General features: G+C 38.6%; 2 protein-coding genes across 5 annotated transcripts in view; one reads left to right on the forward strand and one right to left on the reverse strand.

The window, feature by feature from the left end:
- The window catches only part of LOC124795037 (transcriptional protein SWT1), a 283,974-nt gene extending 280,565 nt beyond the window's left edge, over positions 1–3,409 (reverse strand). For 2 of the 3 annotated variants that reach the window (XM_047258819.1, XM_047258818.1), the window contains exon 1: positions 3,197–3,409. In XM_047258819.1, the coding sequence (XP_047114775.1) occupies positions 3,197–3,364 (168 nt within the window). In that variant the 5' untranslated portion in view covers positions 3,365–3,409. Of the gene's footprint in view, positions 1–3,186 lie in introns of all 3 variants that reach the window. The other variant, XM_047258820.1, reaches the window with a different exon arrangement.
- A 404-nt stretch (positions 3,410–3,813) lies between these two features.
- LOC124795009 overlaps positions 3,814–24,111 on the forward strand; it is a 78,249-nt gene continuing 57,951 nt past the window's right edge. Inside the window, exon 1 of one of the 2 annotated variants that reach the window (XM_047258771.1) lies at positions 3,814–4,133. In XM_047258771.1, coding sequence (XP_047114727.1) covers positions 3,947–4,133 — 187 coding nt within the window. In that variant the 5' untranslated portion in view covers positions 3,814–3,946. The remainder of the gene's footprint in view (positions 4,134–24,111) is intronic. The other variant, XM_047258772.1, reaches the window with a different exon arrangement.

Consider the following 24,111-nt stretch of genomic DNA (forward strand, 5'->3'; position numbering starts at 1 on the left):
GTGCGTGACGTCATGCCGACGCGAAGTTTGGTTTGTGAGTGTGGCGTGTTTGTATATGTCGTCGTGTTGTGGCTTGTTGTGCTCTCTGGTGGTATGTTCAGGGTTTTCGTTGTTGTGGTGTAATGGGCTCAGTTTGCTTTTGCTTATTATCCAGAATTGTTCGAGTGTCAGTTGTGTTTGTAGTGGAGTTCATTTCAGTGAGTTAACAATTTTGTGTAAAGGTTAATTTAGGGTTGTTCGCTGTAAATCGTGTGGTAATTTTAGTAAAATTAATCGGTTATTGTTTTTGTTCAGGAATGGATATCACAGATAAAATTAACAGTGCGCAGGTCAAATGAAGTGTTCGATCCCAATGTGGGGCTGTGTATTTTGATATTGGTATCGGGAGATGTTTTTGAGCTATATAGGCCAAGGAAAGTGTTTGATCCTGATTTATGGGATCGGGAGCTGGTGTTGAGCTATATAGCTCAAGGGAAGTGTCCGATTCCAGATATTGTGTTTAGTGGTATTTGTGGAGTTTTGTGATGTTGGTTTCTTTCATCGTTTTGTGTGATTTTGTATGGGTGTGGGTGTTTAAATTTGTTTATATTTAGTTTGCCCCCATCCAAAAACACCCCATTTCCCGCGCTTGTTCCGTTAGTGTTATTAGGCTTTTTGTGGAAAGTGTGTGTGTGTTTGTTTTTCGATGTATTTTCGTCCTCATAATGTGTACGTACCGACTTTATATGTGCCATATTGGAATTGTGGTTTATGGTCGTTTCCGCCATATTTGTGACGTCATGGGTCAAAGCAGACGGGAGGGATCGGATGCTTCCGTATTTCCCTGAAACCAGTACACAGTGGCAATACAAGGCATGCCTGCAGAAGTAAGACAAATGCATCATAATTTGTTTATTTATAAGTCAGCACAATGTTTAATGCCATTGAGGACGTAATCACAGAATTCAGTGCCCATTAACTCCATTATCCTGATAGAACTATTTTCTCAACATTCAATACCGTATTTAAGATTACTTTTGTTTGTTTCTCATTTAACACTCTTAAAAATAGTTTCTGTTTTATTCTGAGCGTGTTTTACTTTATTAAGGATTAGGGCACATGTTTTGCTTATGATCTATGCCTATATAATAATGTGGTGTAGGCCTGCTGAAGGATTTTACAGTTTTGGTTGTTAAGGAGTTTTAACTCTTTGACTGCTGCTTGTTCTCTGAATTAAATATAGCCGTAGCTCTCATTTCCCAGTGCAAGGTTTTTGCTTCCCAACAATTATCCATCCCTTGTCCTTACTTTTGTTCTATTTAACCTGTGTTTATTTTAGTGGAAAACAAGACCAGAAAGATGTAGAAATGCTTTTGGGAAGAGTTAAACTTTCTGTCTATGTTTGTCTTATTCATAAATCTTTTCGGTTACCTATGATTTCCATCTTTATATTCTGGTGGAGTCATTTTTTTTATGATTTTGTTACACATTACTTTTTTTCTCTCATGTAAACCTAACTGGTTAGTAAATTTTATTGTTAACATTTAACCGGCACGGTTAGATGAACTGCATTGACCTCCCTCAAAAGAAAAATAGTCAATGGCTGTTGTATGTATTTTTTACTTCTAGGCACATCAGCTACTCTAGAGATGTTCTTTATCAGTACTACCTGGTAAAAAACCAAACTCATAGTCACTGTCTGCATAACTTCTTGAAACTGTCTCTTGCTGCAGTATAAAGATAAGCTATCATATGATCGTTACTTACAGAACAATACCTTGTAAGTGCATGATTCTCCTGTTGGCGTAAATGTGTTCAAGGAGCTGTTCAACACCACATACACTAAACTGATGGGCTTGGGACACATGCCTCCTTTGTTTTCTTTTTCCCATACATAGTTACTCCCCCATTTTCCTTAACTAGTTCTACAGGATCACAATAATAGCTTTATGCATCAAGACATATAATTTTAATTTCAGCAATTTCCATGAGATGTTCTGATAACATATATTCTGACATTAAATTTGCTCTATTATCTTTATGGGTATTAAAAATTAATTTTTACTACTAAGGTGTCTGTCATCAAAAATGTAATACTGTAATACTTTCATGCTGTGTTTCTATTATTGTTATCATTAAGCGACTGGAATGCGGAAATGTCCGATTCCACCCGTCTGCTTTGACCCATGACGTCATCAATATGGCGGAAATGGCTATCCCAAGCGTTTCCAATATGGAGCCTTTGACATCACTACATACACACGGCAACAAACACGAAAATATAAATAAGACAATAACATCTCCCTAAAAATATAATCAAACTAACAACCACGGGAAATTGGGAATTTTGGGGAGGGAACAAGCTAAATATAACAGTAAAAAAATTTAAAAAAACACCACGCTCACAAAACACATAAAAAAGGGCTCTTCCCTTGACCTATATAGGTCAACGGCAGCTGACGATACCACTTCAGACGGGGAAAAACTGTTGAACTACTGCATCAAAGGTTGGTTAATTACGGCCATGTCCTTAGACTGCTTAGGGATGGCTGTTATGGCTGAAACAGTTGGGCTGTACTGAATACATGCAAATGTGCATAGCCTGTCATGGTATGCGTGATATTCTGGAAAATTGCGAATTTTGCAGAATAATCACTTAAAATTCAAAAACAAGATATGAGAATAACAAAAGGAGTTTGGAATGGGGAATCATCATAATTTAAAATTTTAACTCTTTCAGGATTTTGTATAGAGACTACATGAAAGAATTTTTATAACTTTGATGAAAATGGTAGGGGGATGAAATAGGTATGTTACCCACTGAGGAATACATAAAGTATTCGCAAACCTGCCACTCTGAGAACACGTGATGTTTGCTACTATGCACTGCGCGTAAAGAATGTTTCGTGTGTGTGTGTGTGTGTGTGTGTGTGAGAGAGAGAGAGAGAGAGAGAGAGAGAGAGAGAGAGAGAGAGAGAGAGAGAGAGAGAGAGAGAAGTGGCCAAAGGATGAATAAATAGCGGTATTGTTATTACTGATCAAATAGAAATGTTGCGCCGATTGGCGTGTATCAGTTCTAACCTACAGCCTAGTAACAAAAGATATAGTTACTAAAGACCAATCGCTAAAATAAAATAATAATAAAAGTAATTTGGTTTATTAAAAACGAATGAGTAGTGGCAGTTGTCAAATGAAAAAACATATCACCGATACACACGTCTTCAGCTGGATCAGGAGGTTCCCAAGTCGTAACTCCAGTCCTTAAGTTGAAATAAAAATATTTGTCTGGGTATTTTGCTGAAACATACACTTCCCAGTCATTGTTAAGTCTTTTTACAAACTTTCTCTTCACAACACTCATTGTGTTTTGCAACACAGCACACATATATATTCATAACAAACCACCACCTTGCACACAACGTAAACACAGCTGCTGCCAATCGTACGTCTAAAATTGCAAAGATAAAATACGTCGGGAAACTAATAGATGCCCTCATGAAAAAATCACTCTGTGTGTCAGAAATATCGATTGTTTTCGAGGCAAAAACCAAAATTTCGAAATGATTAACAAGATAAGAATCACAAATTAAGGGATTCGAACAATGGCTGCACGTAAGGACTTTTAACAAGTTAATTATTTTGTCATTATAACTCGAGACAAAAAGACATTTTTAATGTCTATTAAAGACATAAAGTACTGAATTCATACGTACATAAATTATTTCACCAGAACATTAATATTGCCGCTGAACCAATCACGGATAAATACAACTTTTTGGGAGAAACTCAGTTGGCAATTCAAGGGTATTGCCAACTGTGGTATACACTATACAGATAGATTTTTTCGAAGGGTGTAATTGTTGACATGAGAGAGTAGAGTTCGTGTTCAGTAAATATGAGACATGTTATGCGAATTTAATTTTGTTGTGGGAAAAAGCTCTCGAAATCACGTATAAAATGTCTTACTATGGATTATTCAGGCGATAGTTCTGATGCAGAAACCTTAAGATCTGAATGTATAGCCTCTCAACAAGCAGGAACTGTAGAAAAGCAAACGGAAGATACTAGTGACAAGGCTGTCAAACGTAGGAAGAGGAGTCAGCGATATCGACAGGCTTACCGCGTCGAATGGGAATCACAACCAGATTTCAAAGGTAACGCAACTTGTACAGCTTTGAAAACTTGATTTTGTGTTTACCGCTCCTACTATAACCTTTCTGGTATACTTCTTGATGTAACGTAAAATGCCTAATACTTCATATTCAAGTGTCCATTCATGTTCTCAATACTCGAGATGATTAAAAGTTCCTTTCAAAATTGCATAATCCGTATTCGAGTTAACTGTGAATACTAATGCATTTCTACAAAGCAGCGATTATATTGTATACCATTGTTGGCATCGGAATGAAATACAGTATGTGAATGTTATATATATAGTCCGTGAAAACTGACGATGCGTCCTTGTCACCGTATACGGTGGCGTGCGAAATCTGTAAAGCGTCGTGTTGTTTATGAATACTGTTTTTTATTTGCTTCGTCGTTCTTTAGACACACATGTCGTTTAGTCCCAGTTAAACCTTTTCGTATAAAATACATATAGAATTATCTAACATGCGTACATAACACGCAACCGAAGCATTTCTTTGACGTATTTTTCGTTTGTAACTACACATTATGGGCATAATGTAATACAGCTCCTCACATCAAAATGCCAATGTCTTGAAGAAGGTAACACTGATCAACGTCAGCAGTTTGTTAACCACTGCTAAGTAAAAGCCCTTTCTAGACTTTTCCAAGTATTATAGTCTTCAGTGACCTTTTGCTCTTGCTCTGAGTCATCTACCGTCCTTACATTAGGCCGTCGCCATTGTCTCTTCGTATTTGTTTCTAGCAACAAACGCCCATGGCCTATATGTGTAGGAAGCAACATGTCCACACCATCTCCTTTCATTTTCATTGCAGTCGTAATTCCATTTTCCACTCCAGTCTTTTTCTTATCTTGATTCATTTGTTATTTAACTGTCGCCCTAAATTACTCTGAGTAACACTCAGTTCCTGAATGGGTTCTGCATAACTGAAAACTGGAAATGCATACGTGAAAACTTAGTTTCAAGAACTCCTATTCCGGTCTAACCACTCCAGGCTACTTTCACTCTGCTGTTTATTTCATTCCCTGCCCAACCATTAGATACATTTAGTTTTAACATAATCGATTTTCAAGACTACATTATAACATCATTAATAACATCCTCCATTTGTTGTTGAAGTTTACCTTCAGTACAAGCAAACAATACAATGAAATAGGGATTTGCTCTTCTTCTCTATATAGAGAGGACTCCTAATAAAAGTTTGGTGGTATGCAGTCTCTTCACCTAATACCTCTTTTAACTGTGTACTTTTAGTTTTTGCTGAGGATTGACAGAATCTGTAGAATTAATGCATTTCTTCTTTAATATGCAATCAGATTTTTTTCTCTTGATTCTAAAGCAGTCCATATGAAAATGTAGGTAAAAACCATGGTTCTATTGGACACTGTAAAGTTATGAAACTTCCCTGGCAGACTAAAACTGTGTGCCGTACCGAGACTCAGAAATCGGGACCTTTGCCTTTTGCAGGCAAGTGCTCTAGCAACTGAGCTACCAAAGCACGACTCACCCCCAGTCCTCACAGCTTTACTTCTGCCAGTAGCTACCTCTCTCGTACCTTCCAAATTTTACAGAAGCTCTCCTGCGACCTGCCAGGAAAGTTTCATATCAGCACACACGGCGCTGCAGAGTGAAAATCTCATTCTGGAGACTGTAAAGTTAATTTGGCAGACAGATAAACAAGCTTTGGAACTTTTGTCTTGGCATTAGAATATTGTTCTCTCTCAAAACGCATAAATAACCATGAAAATCATTGTTTCTACAGTAACTTAACATTTGGTACTAAAGTAAAATGGTTCACTTACTTAGCACTGAAAGAGCAAAGTTATAACTGATTCACATCTCAGCTAAACTTGAAGTATAGCAAATCTTTCATAAAGATTTCACTTAGCTGCAGTTACAGACTGCTTTGAATCAAATCTCTCCAACTTCATCAGTTAATTTTCTTTTGACTTGTGAAGTATTGGTATATTGTAGTGTTCATAAGGGACCTGCATGTACTTCTATCAAGTTTCAGCTCCATCTGTAACTTTGTGTATGTGTTACAGCGTTTTTCACAAGGGTCACTTTCTCTGGAACCAGAAACAAATGTGTAGAAAAATACTCATGTTTGGCATACTTTATTAGTGACCTAACCAAGCAAGGGCTTCATAACTTGTCACCTAGGTCTGTTTTGTGCAGAACACAGAAATAACAGATATGAGGATCAGAAATCAATGACAACAACACAACCCCACTTCAAACATAGTGAAAATTTTTGTCCTGACCCATTTTATCCGTATTTTAAGAAGAAATAGGTAGTGAAAACTTTCATTGTCAGTGCATTGTGTACCTGCCTGTTGGAAAATTATGTACTCCCCTAATAGGTTTATTCAGAGTATTAGTAGCCTCTAAAGTTTTCAGATACATTTGACACCACATCTTAAAATTAACACTAATGTTGTTTTAATTGTTTGCACCACTGAAAAGTGTTCATTTAAGTCTCTCAAAAACATTTATTTTCCTTTGCCTATTGTTTCAGTTAAAGTTTAAAAATTAATTACATTTGAAAAAAATAAAGGAATGAAGAATAATAATTATTGTGTTGCTCGATGGCAGTTGTGAATCACATTATGTTGTTTTTTCTCTCCACAAACTGAGGGTGACTCTGGTGCATCTACCTACACATGTCACTTTGGATGTAATTCAGAGGTTTTTGAAAATTCAATTTTAGGTCCATTACTGTTTCAACAAACAATAAAATTTCTTTCAAATTTCACACTAGCATGTGCTTTTTCTTCCACATTTTCCTGTTCTACTTGACTGGGAGAACAGTCTTTTTTGCACACAAATTCAGTTAAGTTTTATAACCTTTTCTCTTATTTTTTCTGGAAGCCACTTTCCACATGTGCTTTTTGGATGTGTCAATAGTCTTTTTTTTCTTCCATCTGTTACTTGCTTGCTGCTATTGCCATTTGTTCTGAAACACAAAATCTTTCATTGTCATTTTAAATAATCCTATCTGGGGAATTAAGATCAAAATTTGAATTGCTTTCTTCATGTGGATCTTTGATTAGCTGGTTGTAATCCAAACTCTTAATACATTGTTTGCTTGCATACAGTTCCCCCAATTCCCTAGCATCAAGTCCACAAGCTACTGCAATTTTCTTGGTAACCTCATCTTTCAAGTTATACATGTTTTGCTGTGTATAGCCATTTTGTCTGTTGAACCTGTTTGTTGGAATTTCACTGATGATATTATAACAGCTGATGAGTTTCTACTCATATCTTCAGAAATATTTGTCTTGGCGTTTTCATATGGGTGATAAGGAATTAACATCTTTTGAATTTTTATCTTTCATTAGATTTCTGACATTTTTGTATTGTATGATTCTCCCCCATGAAACATGGACCTTGCCGTTGGTGGGGAGGCTTGTGTGCCTCAGCGATACAGATGGCCGTACCGTAGGTGCAACCACAACGGAGGGGTATCTGTTGAGAGGCCAGACAAACATGTGGTTCCTGAAGAGGGGCAGCAGCCTTTTCAGTAGTTGCAGGGGCAACAGTCTGGATGATTGACTGATCTGGCCATGTAACATTAACCAAAACGGCCTTGCTGTGCTGGTACTGCGAACGGCTGAAAGCAAGGGGAAACTACAGCCGTAAATTTTCCCGAGGGCATGCAGCTTTACTGTATGATTAAATGATGATGGCGTCCTCTTGGGTAAAATATTCCAGAGGTAAAATAGTCCCCCATTCAGATCTCCGGGCGGGGACTACTCAAGAGGACGTCGTTATCAGGAGAAAGAAAACTGGCTTTCTACGGATCGGAGCGTGGTATGTCAGATCCCTTAATCGGGCAGGTAGGTTAGAAAATTAAAAAAGGGAAATGGTTAAGTTAAAGTTAGATATAGTGGGAATTAGTGAAGTTCGGTGGCAGGAGGAACAAGACTTTTGGTCAGGTGATTAAAGGGTTATAAATACAAAATCAAATAGGGGTAATGCAGGAGTAGGTTTAATAATGAATTAAAAAAATAGGAGTGCGGGTTAGCTACTACAAACAGCATAGTGAACGCATTATTGTGGCCAAGATAGACACAAAGCCCATGCCTACTACAGTAGTACAAGTTTATATGCCAACTAGCTCTGCAGATGATGAAGAAATTGATGAAATGTATGATGAGATAAAAGAAATTATTCAGGTAGTGAAGGGAGACGAAAATTTGATAGTCATGGGTGACTGGAATTTGTCAGTAGGAAAAGGGAGAGAAGGAAACATAGTAGGTGAATATGGATTGGGGGGAAGAAATGAAAGAGGAAGCCGCCTTGTAGAATTTTGCACAGAGCACAACATAATCATAGCTAACACTTGGTTTAAGAATCATGAAAGAACGTTGTATACATGGAAGAACCCTGGAGATACTAAAAGGTATCAGATAGATTATATAATGGTAAGACAGAGATTTAGGAACCAGGTTTTAAATTGTAGGACATTTCCAGGGGCAGATGTGGATTCTGACCACAATCTATTGGTTATGAACTGCAGATTGAAACTGAAGAAACTGCAAAAAGGTGGGAATTTAAGGAGATGGGACCTGGTTAAACTGAAAGAACCAGAGGTTGTACAGAGTTTCAGGGAGAGCATAAGGGAACAATTGACAGGAATGGGGGAAAGAAATAAGTAGAAGAAGAATGGGTAGCTCTGAGGGATGAAGTAGTGAAGGCAGCAGAGGATCAAGTAGGTAAAAAGACAAGGGCTAATAGAAATCCTTGGGTAACAGAAGAAATACTGAATTTAATTGATGAAAGGAGAAAATATAAAAATGCAGTAAATGAAGCAGGCAAAAAGGAATACAAACGTCTAAAAAATGAGATCGACAGGAAGTGCAAAATGGCTAAGCAGGGGTGGCTAGAGGACAAATGTAAGGATGTAGAGGCTTGTCTCACTAGGGGTAAGATAGATACTGCCTACAGGAAAATTAAAGAGACCTTTGGAGAACAGAGAACCACTTGTATGAATATCAAGAGCTCAGATGGCAACCCAGTTCTAAGCAAAGAAGGGAAGGCAGAAAGGTGGAAGGAGTATATAGAGGGTTTATACAAGGGCGATGTACTTGAGGACAATATTATGGAAATGGAAGAGGATGTAGATGAAGATGAAATGGGAGATAAGATACTGCGTGAAGAGTTTGACAGAGCACTGAAAGACCTGAATCGAAACAAGGCCCTGGAAGTAGACAACATTCAATAATTCCAATCCCAAAGAAAGCAGGCGTTGACAGATGTGAAAATTACCGAACTATCAGTTTAATAAGTCACAGCTGCAAAATACTAACACGAATTCTTTACAGACGAATGGAAAAACTGGTAGAAGCAAACCTCGGGGAAGATCAGTTTGGATTCCGTAGAAATGTTGGAACACGTGAGGCAATACTAACCTTACAACGTATCTTAGAAGAAAGATTAAGACAAGGCAAACCTACGTTCCTAGCATTTGTAGACTTAGAGAAAGCTTTTGACAACGTTAACTGGAATACTCTCTTTCAAATTCTGAAGGTGGCAGGGGTAAAATACAGGGAGCGAAAGGCTATTTACAATTCGTACAGAAACCAGATGGCAGTTATAAGAGTCGAGGGGCATGAAAGGGAAGCAGTGGTTGGGAAAGGAGTGAGGCAGGGTTGTAGCCTCTCCTCGATGTTATTCAATCTGTATATTGAGCAAGCAGTAAAGGAAACAAAAGAAAAATTCCGAGTAGGTATTAAAATTCATGGAGAAGAAGTAAAAACTTTGAGGTTCGCCGATGACATTGTAATTCTGTCGGAGACAGCAAAGGACTTGGAAGAGCAGTTGAACGGAATGGACAGTGTCTTGAAAGGAGGATATAAGATGAACATCAACGAAATCAAAACGAGGATAATGGAATGTAGTCAAATTAAATCGGGTGATGCTGAGGGGATTAGATTAGGAAATGAGACACTTAAAGTAGTAAAGGAGTTTTGCTATTTAGGGAGTAGAATAACTGATGATGGTCGAAGTAGAGAGGATATAAAATGTGGACTGGCAATGGCAAGGAAATCGTTTCTGAAGAAGAGAAATTTGTTAACATCGAGTATAGATTTAAGTGTCAGGAAGTCGTTTCTGAAAGTATTTGTATGGAATGTAGCCATGTATGGAAGTGAAACATGGACAATAACCAGTTTGGACAAGAAGAGAATAGAAGCTTTCGAAATGTGGTGCTACAGAAGAATGCTGAAGATAAGGTGGGTAGATCACGTAACTAATGACGAAGTATTGAATAGGATTGGGGAGAAGAGAAGTTTGTGGCACAACTTGACTAGAAGAAGGGATCGGTTGGTAGGACATGTTTTGAGGCATCAAGGGATCACAAATTTAGCATTGGAGGGCAGCGTGGAGGGTAAAAATCGTAGAGGGAGACCAAGAGATGAATACACTAAGCAGATTCAGAAGGATGTAGGTTGCAGTAGGTACTGGGAGATGAAGAAGCTTGCACAGGATAGAGTAGCATGGAGAGCTGCATCAAACCAGTCTCAGGACTGAAGACAACAACAACAACAACAACAACATTATTCTTTTTTTGCCAACAGGGTTGTAACATGATCTAAGTAATAGTTCACACTAGTACAAGAGTGGTGTGTCACCATGAAAGCATGTCTGAACATCTCCATGCAAACATAAATTGCTTAGTCCATTAAGCAGCTGTTGTTCTTTGAAACAAAATGTAAGGCCTTTACACAGCTAAATAGCATAATTTATGTTTAATGTTTTCAAAGCTACAATGATTTAATTGAACTTCTCCCCTGCTGACTTGTTAAGATGCTGCAGTTTGGTGTGTCATTTGTGTTCTTGGCAACAATCTTCAGCAGTACAGACAGGTTGACCTATGTAAATCATGCCATATTGGCAAGAGATCTGATAGACCCTGAATTTCCATAACCCAACGTCATCCTTGCCACTGCCAAATAGTGCATGTGTTTTAGTTGTCAAGCAGAAGACAGTCTTCATTTGATGTTTCAAAAGAATCCGTCCATCTTCCCTGATAATGTACCACAAAATGGAATAAATACAATGTCTGCATTTTCCTGAGATTCCTCATTTGTTTCCACATGTTGTACAGCCGGTGCAAGATGCAGAGCTTTCTGAATTTGCTACTCTGTGAGTAATTTTTCTGGAGCACTGTCCACAGATATTCATTTTATTAGTTGAAGCTCTCATCGTCGAGGTTTGAGCCGTATGTGCCAATGTTTTGAGCATGCTGTTCTTCTGTGCCGAGTGGGTGGTAGTTGTCTGCATGTAAGTATATGTTGGTGTGTGCCTTCTTATGGTACACACTATACTCCAACATGCCATCTGCTCTTCTTTTTACCAGGACATCCAGAAACGGGATCACTCCATCCACTTTAACTACCACAGTAAAATTGATTTTCTAGTTTATGGCATTGAGATGTGTGAGGAAATCTTTCAACTTGTCTCTTGCACGTGGCTATATGATTAAGGTATCATAGACATACCACAAGGGAGAGTTAAGTTTCTGTTGGACTGATTCCAGATCTCCCTCCTCTAAGTGTTCCCTGTGCATGTTGGCTATTGGCAATAACTGGTGAGCATGGACTTCACATGGCTACTCTTTCCATCCACTCATAGTAACAATTGCCAAAAAGAAAGTGTTAATGTCAAGACATGCATTAAAAGATTGGTCATCTCTCTGCCAAATTTCTGGCCAAAAAGTTCCAAAAAGTCTTCTAAATGTATTCTGGTGAAAAGAGAGACTATGTTAAAGCTCATAATGATATCGGAATTACTAAGTCTAAAGTTGTTAAATGCCCAGCGAAATACGTGGAGTTGCAAATATGATGTGGAGATGTTCCAACATAAGGGCTAAGTGTATCTCCTTGAGGTATTTAGCACATTGGGGCACCAGTGTTGCTTTGTCCCATTGTTAGCACCATTGTTTGCCCTTGCATACTTACTCTCATTTGATCTGCAGGTGAGAGAGCTTCAGTTTGTTGCCCTCTTGGAGTCACCATGCTCTTGCTTGGTTCATGTGTATGGAGGTCCCTTTTAATGGTTTTTAATTGTTTACAAATGAATTGGAAAAACTAATAGAAGCCGACCTCGGGGAAGATTAGTTTGGATTTTCGAGAAATGTAGCAACACATGAGGCAACACTGACTGACTGGCTTCTGTTAAAATATAGGTTAAGGAAAGGCAAACCTACATTTATAGTGTTTGTAGACTAAGAGAAATTTTTCGACAGAGTTGACTGCAAAATTCTGATGGTAGCAGGGAACAAAGGCTGTTTACAACTTGTACAGGTAGCAAACCACGGTTTTCATATTCAAGGGCCATGAAAGGGAAGCAGTGGTTGAGAAGGGATTGATACAGGGTTGTAGCCTCAATCTGTATATTGAGCATGCAGTAAAGGAAACCAAAGAAAATTTGTAGTAGGAATAAATGTGCAGGGAGAAGAAACAAAAATTTTGAGGTTTTCTGATGACATTGTAATTCTGCCGAAGACAGCAAAGGACTTGGAGGAGCAGTTGAATGGAATGGTCAGTGTCTTGAAAAGAGGATGTAAGATTAACATCAACGTGAGCAAAACAAGAGCAATGGAATGCAAACAAACTAAATCAGGGGATGCGGAGGGAATTAGGTTAGGAAATGAGACACTTAAAGTAGTAATGAGTTTTGCTATTTGGGCAGCAAAAAACTGATGATAGCTGAAGTAGAGAGATATAAAATGCTAACTTTCAATGGCAAGAAAAGTATTTCCGAAGAAGAGAAATTTATTAGCACTGAATATAGATTTAAGTGTTAGAGAGTCTTTTCTCAAAGTATTTGTATGGAGTGTAGCCGTGAACGGAAATGAAATATGATACACAGTTTAGGCAAGAAGAGAGCAGAAGTTTTTGAAATGTTGAAAATTATGAGGATAGATCATGTAACTAATGAGGGGCTACCGAATAGAATCGGGGAGAAATAGAGATTTGCAGAGCAAAAACAGAAGAGGTTTGACAACATTATTAAAATTCTTTCTGAGGTGTGAATAATACAATTTGGACACAAGGAGAGTGAAAATCAATGTGTTTGAAAGGTGAGTCTCATAAAGTGATGACCCATGACAGAGTACTGAGTGCTGTTGCTCACTGGTGAGGTGTGCAACTTGTTATCTATCTCCCAGACAAATGAGTCCATCTTCAGTAAAAGGATGAAAGATCCAGTTTTACAGTTTGTGGGTTTAGTTTACCGTTCTGGAGTGCATGGATTTCCCATGTACAAAAACTGTTGTTGGGTATTCTGATCCAAAAAGTATGTGTATTTGCAAGCTCAACAGCTGCCAACTCTTCAGCAAGTTAATCTTTGTGATGGATTTTATGTGAGAAGCAAAGGATCCAACTGGTTGTACAAATCAGCCTCCAGTAGGGATTGAATTTGAAAATGTCAATGAGGCTGGGAGATATAGTAAGTGCCATCACATATTCTGTTTCTTTTCTCTTCTGGAAGTTCATGAAACTTATTCGGAGCACCGGATGACCATCATTCTCCTGGGTATGAGGTGCTTTCCACCAAACATTTACAGATTGGATTTGATAGCCAAGAAGTCCTCGTGTTATGTGGTTTGCTGGATTATCATGTGCAGAACAATGTCCTTATTGACTAGGAGATATATATGTACGAATTTCTATCCCAGATGAAACTCTTCCATTGATTAGTGGAGGAGGAGGATGTTAGTGTTTAATGTCCGTCGACAACGAGGTCATTAGAGACGGAGCGCAAGCTCGGGTTAGGGAAGGATGGGGAAGGAAATCGGCCGTGCCCTTTCAAAGGAACCATCCCGGCATTTGCCTGAAACGATTTAGGGAAATCACGGAAAACCTAAATCAGGATGGCTGGAGACGGGATTGAACCGTCGTCCGCCCGAATGCGCATTGATTAGTATCACTGCATATACAACCAAAGACTATTGTACCATCAGTCCACAACTCTGCCTGAGTAGTGCTGTACCCTGTAGCTGTGTTGAATTTTCTTAGTAGTCATGCTCCTAGAGGTTCGAGATGTTGCAGTTTTAGCTTTTTGTGGTGCAGCCTGTGTGAATCATTGTGTTGCCTTGTAAAACAATGTGGCTGTACAGAGCTCCTGCATGTGCTTGTTCTGAAGTATCACGAAATACAAGAATCGGAACATCATGATTTTTAGTTGAGAGTTATGAATGCTGGGCAACGAAATGAAAATTAGGTGACAGGTCACAAACTTTTTCAAGCCAAGTGCATGTCTTAGCCAGGTGGTAGAGGATATAGGTTCCTTGTGCAAGGGTTTCTCAAAGCAGGATCATGTGAAGATAGTGGGTGGAGTGGGAAACAATATTGATAGGGATCGGGGCTACAGTATTGAGTGTTACCTGGTGAAAATAGCCTCTGCAACGACCCGTACCTGCTTTCGTGCGGCATGATCAGCCCCAGTTAACCGCTCTGTCAGGAGGGTAAATATGGAGTTGGATCAGTTGCATAGTGCGGCCACTCTGGCAGACATTGGATTGGTCCCTGTCAAGGCTATTGATGGGGGGTATTTCACAAGGCATGGCCTACACCTCAGTAGGAAAGGGAAGGGTAAACTGGCAGTGTTGTTAGCGAATCAATAAGGGGTGACACTAGTACTCATGGATGTACCTCTTTTTTAGACTAATATCAGTGTCCCCCCCCCCCCCCCCCCCCCATGAACCATGGACCTTGCCGTTGGTGGGGAGGCTTGCGTGCCTCAGCGATACAGATAGCCGTACCGTAGGTGCAACCACAACGGAGGGGTATCTGTTGAGAGGCCAGACAAACGTGTGGTTCCTGAAGAGGGGCAGCAGCCTTTTCAGTAGTTGCAAGGGCAACAGTCTGGATGATTGACTGATCTGGCCTTGTAACAATAACCAAAACGGCCTTGCTGTGCTGGTACTGCGAACGGCTGAAAGCAAGGGGAAACTACAGCCGTAATTTTTCCCGAGGGCATGCAGCTTTACTGTATGATTACATGATGATGGCGTCCTCTTGGGTAAAATATTCCGGAGGTAAAATAGTCCCCCATTCGGATCTCCGGGCGGGGACGACTCAAGAGGATGTCGTTATCAGGAGAAAGAAAACTGGCGTTCTACGGATCGGAGCATGGAATGTCAGATCCCTTAATCGGGCAGGTAGGTTAGAAAATTTAAAAAGGGAAATGGATAGGTTGAAGTTAGATATAGTGGGAATTAGTGAAGTTCGGTGGCAGGAGGAACAAGACTTCTGGTCAGGTGACTACAGGGTTATAAACACAAAATCAAATAGGGGTAATGCAGGAGTAGGTTTAATGATGAATAGGAAAATAGGAATGCGGGTAAGCTACTACAAACAGCATAGTGAACGCATTATTGTGGCCAAGATAGATACGAAGCCCACACCTACTACAGTAGTACAAGTTTATATGCCAACTAGCTCTGCAGATGACGAAGAAATTGAAGAAATGTATGATGAAATAAAAGAAATTATTCAGATTGTGAAGGGAGACGAAAATTTAATAGTCATGGGTGACTGGAATTCGAGTGTAGGAAAAGGGAGAGAAGGAAACATAGTAGGTGAATATGGATTGGGGGACAGAAATGAAAGAGGAAGCCGCCTTGTAGAATTTTGCACAGAGCACAACATAATCATAACTAACACTTGGTTTAAGAATCATGAAAGAAGGTTGTATACATGGAAGAACCCTGGAGATACTAAAAGGTATCAGATAGATTATATAATGGTAAGACAGAGATTTAGGAACCAGGTTTTAAATTGTAGGACATTTCCAGGGGCAGATGTGGACTCTGACCACAATCTATTGGTTATGACCTGTAGATTAAAACTGAAGAAACTGCAAAAAGGTGCGAATTTAAGGAGATGGGACCTGGATAAACTAAAAGAACCAGAGGTTGTACAGAGATTCAGGGAGAGCATAAGGGAGCAATTGACAGGAATGGGGGAAATAAATACAGTAGAAGAAGAATGGGTAGCTTTGAGGGATGAAGTAGTGAAGGCAGCAGAGGATCAAGTAGGTAAAAAGACGAGGGCTAGTAGAAATCCTTGGATAACAGAAGAAATATTGAATTTAATTGATGAAAGGAGAAAATATAAAAATGCAGTAAGTGAAACAGGCAAAAAGGAATACAAACGTCTAAAAAATGAGATCGACAGGAAGTGCAAAATGGCTAAGCAGGGATGGCTAGAGGACAAATGTAAGGATGTAGAGGCCTATCTCACTAGGGGTAAGATAGATACCGCCTACAGGAAAATTAAAGAGTCCTTTGGAGATAAGAGAATGACTTGTATGAATATCAAGAGCTCAGATGGAAACCCAGTTCTAAGCAAAGAACGCAAAGCAGAAAGGTGGAAGGAGTATATAGAGGATCTATACAAGGGCGATGTACTTGAGGACAATATTATGGAAATGGAAGAGGATGTAGATGAAGATGAAATGGGAGATACGATACTGCGTGAAGAGTTTGACAGAGCACTGAAAGACCTGAGTCGAAACAAGGCCCCCGGAGTAGACAATATTCCATTGGAACTACTGACGGCCGTGGGAGAGCCAGTCCTGACAAAAAACTACCATTTGGTGAGCAAGATGTATGAAACAGGCGAAATACCCTCAGACTTCAAGAAGAATATAATAATTCCAATCCCAAAGAAAGCAGGTGTTGACAGATGTGAAAATTACCGAACTATCAGCTTAATAAGTCACAGCTGCAAAATACTAACACGAATTCTTTACAGACGAATGGAAAAACTAGTAGAAGCCAACCTCGGGGAAGATCAGTTTGGATTCCGTAGAAATGTTGGAACACGTGAGGCAATACTGACCTTACGACTTATCTTAGAAGAAAGATTAAGGAAAGGCAAACCTACGTTTCTAGCATTTGTAGACTTAGAGAAAGCTTTTGACAATGTTGACTGGAATACTCTCTTTCAAATTCTAAAGGTGGCAGGGGTAAAATACAGGGAGCGAAAGTCTATTTACAATTTGTACATAAACCAGAGGGCAGTTATAAGAGTCGAGGGACATGAAAGGGAAGCAGTGGTTGGGAAGGGAGTAAGACAGGGTTGTAGCCTCTGCCCGATGTTGTTCAATCTGTATATTGAGCAAGCAGTAAAGGAAACAAAAGAAAAATTCGGAGTACGTATTAAAATTCATGGAGAAGAAATAAAAACTTTGAGGTTCGCCGATGACATAGTAATTCTGTCAGAGACAGCAAAGGACTTGGAAGAGCAGTTGAATGGAATGGACAGTGTCTTGAAAGGAGGATATAAGATGAACATCAACAAAAGCAAAACAAGGATAATGGAATGTAGTCTAATTAAGTCGGGTGATGCTGAGGGGATTAGATTAGGAAATGAGGCACTTAAAGTAGTAAAGGAGTTTTGCTATTTGGGGAGCAAAATAACTGATGGTGGTCGAAGTAGAGAGGATATAAAATGTAGGCTGGCAATGGCAAGGAAAGCGTTTCTGAAGAAGAGAAATTTGTTAACATCCAGTATTGATTTAAGTGTCAGGAAGTCATTTCTGAAAGTATTCGTATGGAGTGTAGCCATGTATGGAAGTGAAACATGGACGATAAATAGTTTGGACAAGAAGAGAATAGAAGCTTTCAAAATGTGGTGCTACAGAAGAATGCTGAACATTAGATGGGTAGATCACATAACTAATGAGGAAGTATTGAATAGGATTGGGGAGAAGAGAAGTTTGTGGCACAACTTGACCAGAAGAAGGGATCGGTTGGTAGGACATGTTTTGAGGCATCAAGGGATCACCAATTTAGTATTGGAGGGCAGCGTGAAGGGTAAAAATCGTAGAGGGAGACCAAGAGATGAATACACTAAGCAGATTCAGAAGGATGTAGGTTGCAGTAGGTACTGGGAGATGAAAAAGCTTGCACAGGATAGAGTAGCATGGAGAGCTGCATCAAACCAGTCTCAGGACTGAAGACCACAACAACAACAACATCAGTGTCCAATGAGAAGTTCAGGCGGGCAGGTGCTAAAGAGGTCCAAAACTCACAAGATTTTCACAACAGGAAAGTAAATAATAATGTTACCATATTTAACCAAAATATTGGTGGATTAATAAAAAAAGTAGATTCTCACAAAAGTAATGTAAAAAATAATGTTACCATTTTTCACCAAAATATTCCGGGATTGAAGAATAAAGTAGATGAGCTCCTGGTTTGTTTTAATGACATTGAATCTGATAATGTAATAGATATACTATGCCTGTCTGATATGGAAAAGGTAAATATCAGTGGTTATAAACTAGCTGCACCAATGAGTAGAGAGAATAAGGTGAGAGGAGGAGTTGCCATATATCTCAAAAGTTATCACTGTGTAAAAAGCTTAGTTTTGTCTAGAGCAATGTATAGAAGCATGTGCCTGTCAACTTAAGGAGGGCTCTTTTGTAATTGTAACAGTATATAGGTCCCCTTCAGGAAACTTTCATTTATTCCTGGAAAACTTGGATGCCTTGTTGTGGTATCTGTCAGATAGGGGAAAGCAAATTATTATTTGTGGGGACTTCAATGTTGATTCACTGAAAGAGTGTAATAGGAAGAATGACCTGGAAGTCTTGCTCGGTTCTTTCAATTTGACATCTGTTATTAATTTTCCTACTCGGGTAGTAAAGGACAGCAGCACATTGGTAGATAACACCTTTATAGACCAAGATAAGTTTAAAAATATAAATTCTTGTGTCCTGTTGAGAATGGCCTTTCTGATAATGGTGCTCAGCTAGTTACATTATATGACATAGCTCCATTCAGTATTTCAAAAATACCCTCAAAGTTGTGCGTTCAATTAACGACTCAACAATTAGAAATTTCAGAGAAAATCTTCAGCAGTTGGACTGAGATGAGGTGTACAAGGAACCTGATGATAATTTAAAATATAACTTATTTCATGATACACTTGTAAGAGAATTTGAAAACTGTTTCCCGAAGAAAGTAGTTAAATCTAATTAATAGAAACCATGCAAAAAACCTTGGCTCACTAAAGGAATAAAAATATCTTGTAGCCACAAAAGGGAACCGTATCTAACAACAAGAAAGAGTAATGACCCAGAAACAGCCAGATATTATAAAAACTACTGTGCTACGTTAAGAAAGGTTATTAAAAAGTCCAGAAGCATGTGCATCATGTCTGAGATTAATACCTCTGATAACAAAATCAAAACAATTTGGAATATTATTACAAGGGAGACAGGGCAACCGAGAGTACAGGATGATGGCATTACCATCAAAGTGAATGGAAATTTGACAAGCAACAAGCTGGAAGTCGAAAACATTTTGAGTAATCATTTTTTAAATGTTGTACAGGAAATAGGATCTAAATTTCATTAGAAGAAGCAAGGCAGTTAATGGAAGAGGCCTTACCCACACCATTTGATACGATTGAAATTCCACCCACTTCTCGTTCTGAAATTAGGAAGATAAACTCTCTCAAGAATGAAAGCTCATATGGAATTGATGGCATTTTCAGCAGGATAATAAAAGCTTGTTCCCAAGAGTTAAGTAGGATTCTTAGCCACATATGTAATAGCTCCCTGAAGCATGGTGTTTTCCCGGATAGACTGAAGTATGCCATTGTTAAGCCACTGCATAAAAAAGGGGTTACGTCTGACATTAAGAACTACCGCCCAATCTCTCTTCTGACTGCCTTATCCAAAATTCTTGAAAATGTAATGTGTTGTAGAGTAGCTTCACAACTCTGTAAAAATAAAGTTTTAACAAAATGTCAGTGTGGTTTCCAGAAAGGTTTTTCAACGGCAAATGCTATATATACTTTCACTAATCAAATATTAAATGCTCTGAGTAACCGGAAGACACCTGTTGGGATTTTTTGTGATCTCTCAAAGGCTTTTGATTGTGTAAATCATGGAGTACTTCTAGATAAGCTCAAGTACTGTGGTACGAATGGGACAGCACTCAAATGTTTAAATCATACCTAACTGGAAGAGTGCAGAAAGTTGAAATAAGCAGTTCACATAATATGCAAAAAACCGGTGATTTCTCAAACTGGGGAACAATCAAGAATGGGGTTCCGCAAGGTTCGATCTTGGGTCCTCTGCTGTTCTTAATACATATTAATGACTTGCCATTGTATATGCATGAAGACGCAAAGCTGATACTTTTTGCCGATGATACAAGTATAGCTATCACACCCAACAGACAAGAATTAACTGGTGAAATTGTAAATGATGTTTTTCAGAAAATCATTAAGTGGTTCTCTGCAAATGGGCTCTCATTAAACTTTGACAAAGTACAGTACATACAGTTCCACACAGTAAATGGAATGACACCATTAATAAATATAGATTTCGATCAGAAATCGGTAGCTAAGGTAGAATATTCAAAATTTTCTAGGTGTATGCATTGATGAGGGGGTGAACTGGAAAAAACACACTGAGGATCTGCTGAAACATTTGAGTTCAGCTACTTATGCTATGAGGGTCATTGCAAATTTTGGCGATATACATCTCAGTAAATTAGCTTACCACGACTAGTTTCATTCTCTGCTTTCGTATGGCATCATATTCTGGGGTAACTCATCATTGAGTAAAAGTGTGTTCATTGCACAAAAGCTTGTAATCAGAATAATTGCTGGAGCTCATCCGAGATCATCCTGCGGACACTTATTTAAAGAGCTAGAGATCTTCACTGTAGCCTCACAGTATATATATTCACTTATGAAATTTGTTATTAACAATCCGAACGAATTCAAAAGTAATAGCACTGTACATGGCTACAACACTAGGAGAAAGGATGATCCTCACTACTCAAGGTTAAATCTAACTTTGGCTCAGAAGGGGGTAAATTATGCTGCCACAAAAGTCTTTGGTCACTTACCTAATAGCATCAAAAGTCTAACAGATAGCCATATAGCATTTAAAAGGAAATTAAAAGAATTACTTAATGGCAACTCCTTCTACTCATTAGATGAATTTTTGGTTATAGTAAGTGGGTAATTTCCCCAACCCCCACAAAAAAATTAAAAATATTAAGTGTCATGTAGTATTTTTTCTAATGTAATATCTTGTATAGACACCTTTTATTAACCACACACATTCCACATCATTACGAAGTGTATTCATGATCTGTGGAACAAGTATTAATCTAATCTAATCTATACACCAACAACTTTAGTCTCTGTATTAATCTCTCCCTTTAGCTCTCCATTTGTCTTACATCTGGTCAGAAGTGGTGACCCATTTCGCCACTTGAAAGTTCTGTCATTTTGTGAGGGCTGTTAGTTCATAATGCATAGTAATAGCTTCATTGTTGTTATTTGCACCAAACATAAAGCCATCTGTGAAACTAGTGTTGGCTAGGAACTTGTTCTTTCAGTGTTGCTGAAAACAAGAATAGGCTGCATGTCATGCCAAATGGAAGTCTAGTGAAAATGTAAGCTGCTTTTGTAGTAAGGTAGTTTCCACAATTGTCTTGAAAAACATTATGCCATAGAAATCAAATACTTGTCGGCAGTATGTGAGACTAGTTGCAGAAATGCTTGCAGGATGTAATCGGAACTGTAATAGAACAGCAAATATTTCCAGCAGAAGATTTGAGCCTATCTCTGTTGAAATGTTGAGAGAGTGCTCATTGATCTCATGAAAAGACACATCGAAAATGATCCTCCGTTTTACTGTACCTAGTTTCTCCTTCTTAATTGCCAGATTTAGAAGATAACCGATGGTGTAACTTGGGTCTTCAGGAGGAGTGAAGTGAGTTCTTCAGGTTCTTTGTAATGTAGTCCAACATAAGATGGTGGTACATGTCCTTTATTAGGGGTCATCGCTAAGAAGTCTTTGATGTAAATTATGAAATCTACTCTCCACACTAGACTATCCTGTGCAAGTTGCTTCACCTCTGCATAATTACTGCATCTTCCAACTATTTTAACCTATTTAACATATTCTAGCCTTGGACTCTGTATGTTGAGAAGTTGTGGTTCACACATGATGCGATGTGGTCTTGTAGTGAAAGGATGGTGTTGTCATCCTTAAGTTATACTGTATGTGGACTGTTTCGTGTAGGGCATCACATGTGGATTGAACATTTAATTTGTATGCCATGTCACATGTGATGTAGTGTGCACATCAAATAAGTGATATAAAGATGTAGCCTACAATGGACAATGTTTTCTTTCACAGTCTGATTGAATTTTATGTTAAGTTGCTTGTTCAATATACTCATCGAATTTATCTTGAACTGTTTGTGATTTTTAAACATCTCTGCTACCTGTAACTGGTCATGTATAACCCTTAGTAGTGACAACGTCCTGTCTTGTTTTACTACATTCCATATAGCCAATTATGGTGTCAGAACCTGATTTCTGACATACCACACGTGTTCCATGATTTTTTTAATAACTTTGCTTAGTAATAACCAAGTAATTTTTGTAGTGTGCAGCTACTGCAGGATCTTTTCTCGATCTTTCCAGCAGATACATTTCCCTTTCCCATTCACAAGAAGCTGTAATCCCTCTAGTGGATGCCTAGAGATGTTAAAATATTTCTTTTTCATAACCACTTTTCTTGCTCTTGCTAAGTCTATACGTTATATCCTCTCTACTTCAACCATCATTAATTATTTTGTTGCCCAAATAGCAAAACTCATCTACTACGCAGTGCACTATTTTCAGTGTCTTATTCCCTCAGCATCAACTGATTTGATTAGACTATGTTCTGTTATTCTTGTTTTACTTTTGTTGATGTTGGTCTTGTACAAAACACCATACAATCTGATCAGCTGCTCTTCCAAATTCTTTGCTGTGTCTTCAATGTCATCGGCAAACCTCAAAAGCTTTTATTTGTTCTCCCTTAACTTCAGTCCCTTTTCCAAATTTCTCCATTGTTTCCTTTATTTATTGCTCATTGTGCAGATTGAGTAACATTGGGGATAGGCTACAACCGTGTCTCATTATCTTCTCAATGACTGCCCCCCCCCCCCCATCATGTCTCTCAAAGTTTGTAACTGCAGTCTGGTTTCTGTGCCCATTGTAGGCAATCTTCTTTTCTCTGTATATTATCCCTGCTACCGTAATTATTTCAGAGAGTTTTTTCCTGTCAAATCTGTCAAAAGTCTTCTCTAAATCAGCAAATTCTGTAGATTTAGGCTTACCTTTCTTCAGTCTATCTTCTAAGGTAAGTCATTAGGTTAGTTTCTCCTTGTGTGTTAGTACAGTTCTTCAGAATTCAGTGTGTTCCTCCCTGAAATCAGCCTTTACCAATTTTCCTATTTTTCCGTAAGTAATTAATGTAAATGCAATTTTGTCATATGATGACATGATTGGAGATCGTGGCTGTTATTTGAAGACTAATGTTGATGATATTGGGACAGCAACGAGCCACAAATTTCCTTTCAGTTCCTTTATTCAATGGGTATTGTTGCCGGTTTTGAATCGTTAGGATTCATCTTCAGACGGTTTACACGCTTTCCTCATAACGTGGTGTTTATGTTTCTTGAAAGCATGTATATTTCTCATTACCTGGCGAGGTAAGTTTAATGCAATTTTGACATATGATGACATGGTTGGAGACTGTGGCTGTTATTTGAAGACCAATGTTGATGATATTGGGACAGCAACCAGCCACAAATTTGCTTTCAGTTCCTTTATTCAAATGGTACCATTACCGGTTTAGAACCATTATGATTCATCTTCAGGCGGTTTACACGCTTTCCTTATAACACGTGGTGTTTACGTTTCTTGAAAGCATGTGTATTTCTCATTACCTGGCGAGGTAAGTTTAATGCAGTTTTGTCATATGATGATATGGTTGGAGACCGTGGCTGTTATTTGAAGACTAATGTTGATTATATTGGGACAGCAACCAGCCACAAATTTACTTTCAGCTCCTTTATTCAATGGGTATTGTTGCCGGTTTCGAATCGTTAGGATTCATCTTCAGACGGTTTACACGCTTTCCTCATAACGTGGTGTTTATG

This window comes from Schistocerca piceifrons, chromosome 4 (assembly GCF_021461385.2).
Source record: "Schistocerca piceifrons isolate TAMUIC-IGC-003096 chromosome 4, iqSchPice1.1, whole genome shotgun sequence".
Classification (NCBI taxonomy): domain Eukaryota; kingdom Metazoa; phylum Arthropoda; class Insecta; order Orthoptera; family Acrididae; genus Schistocerca; species Schistocerca piceifrons.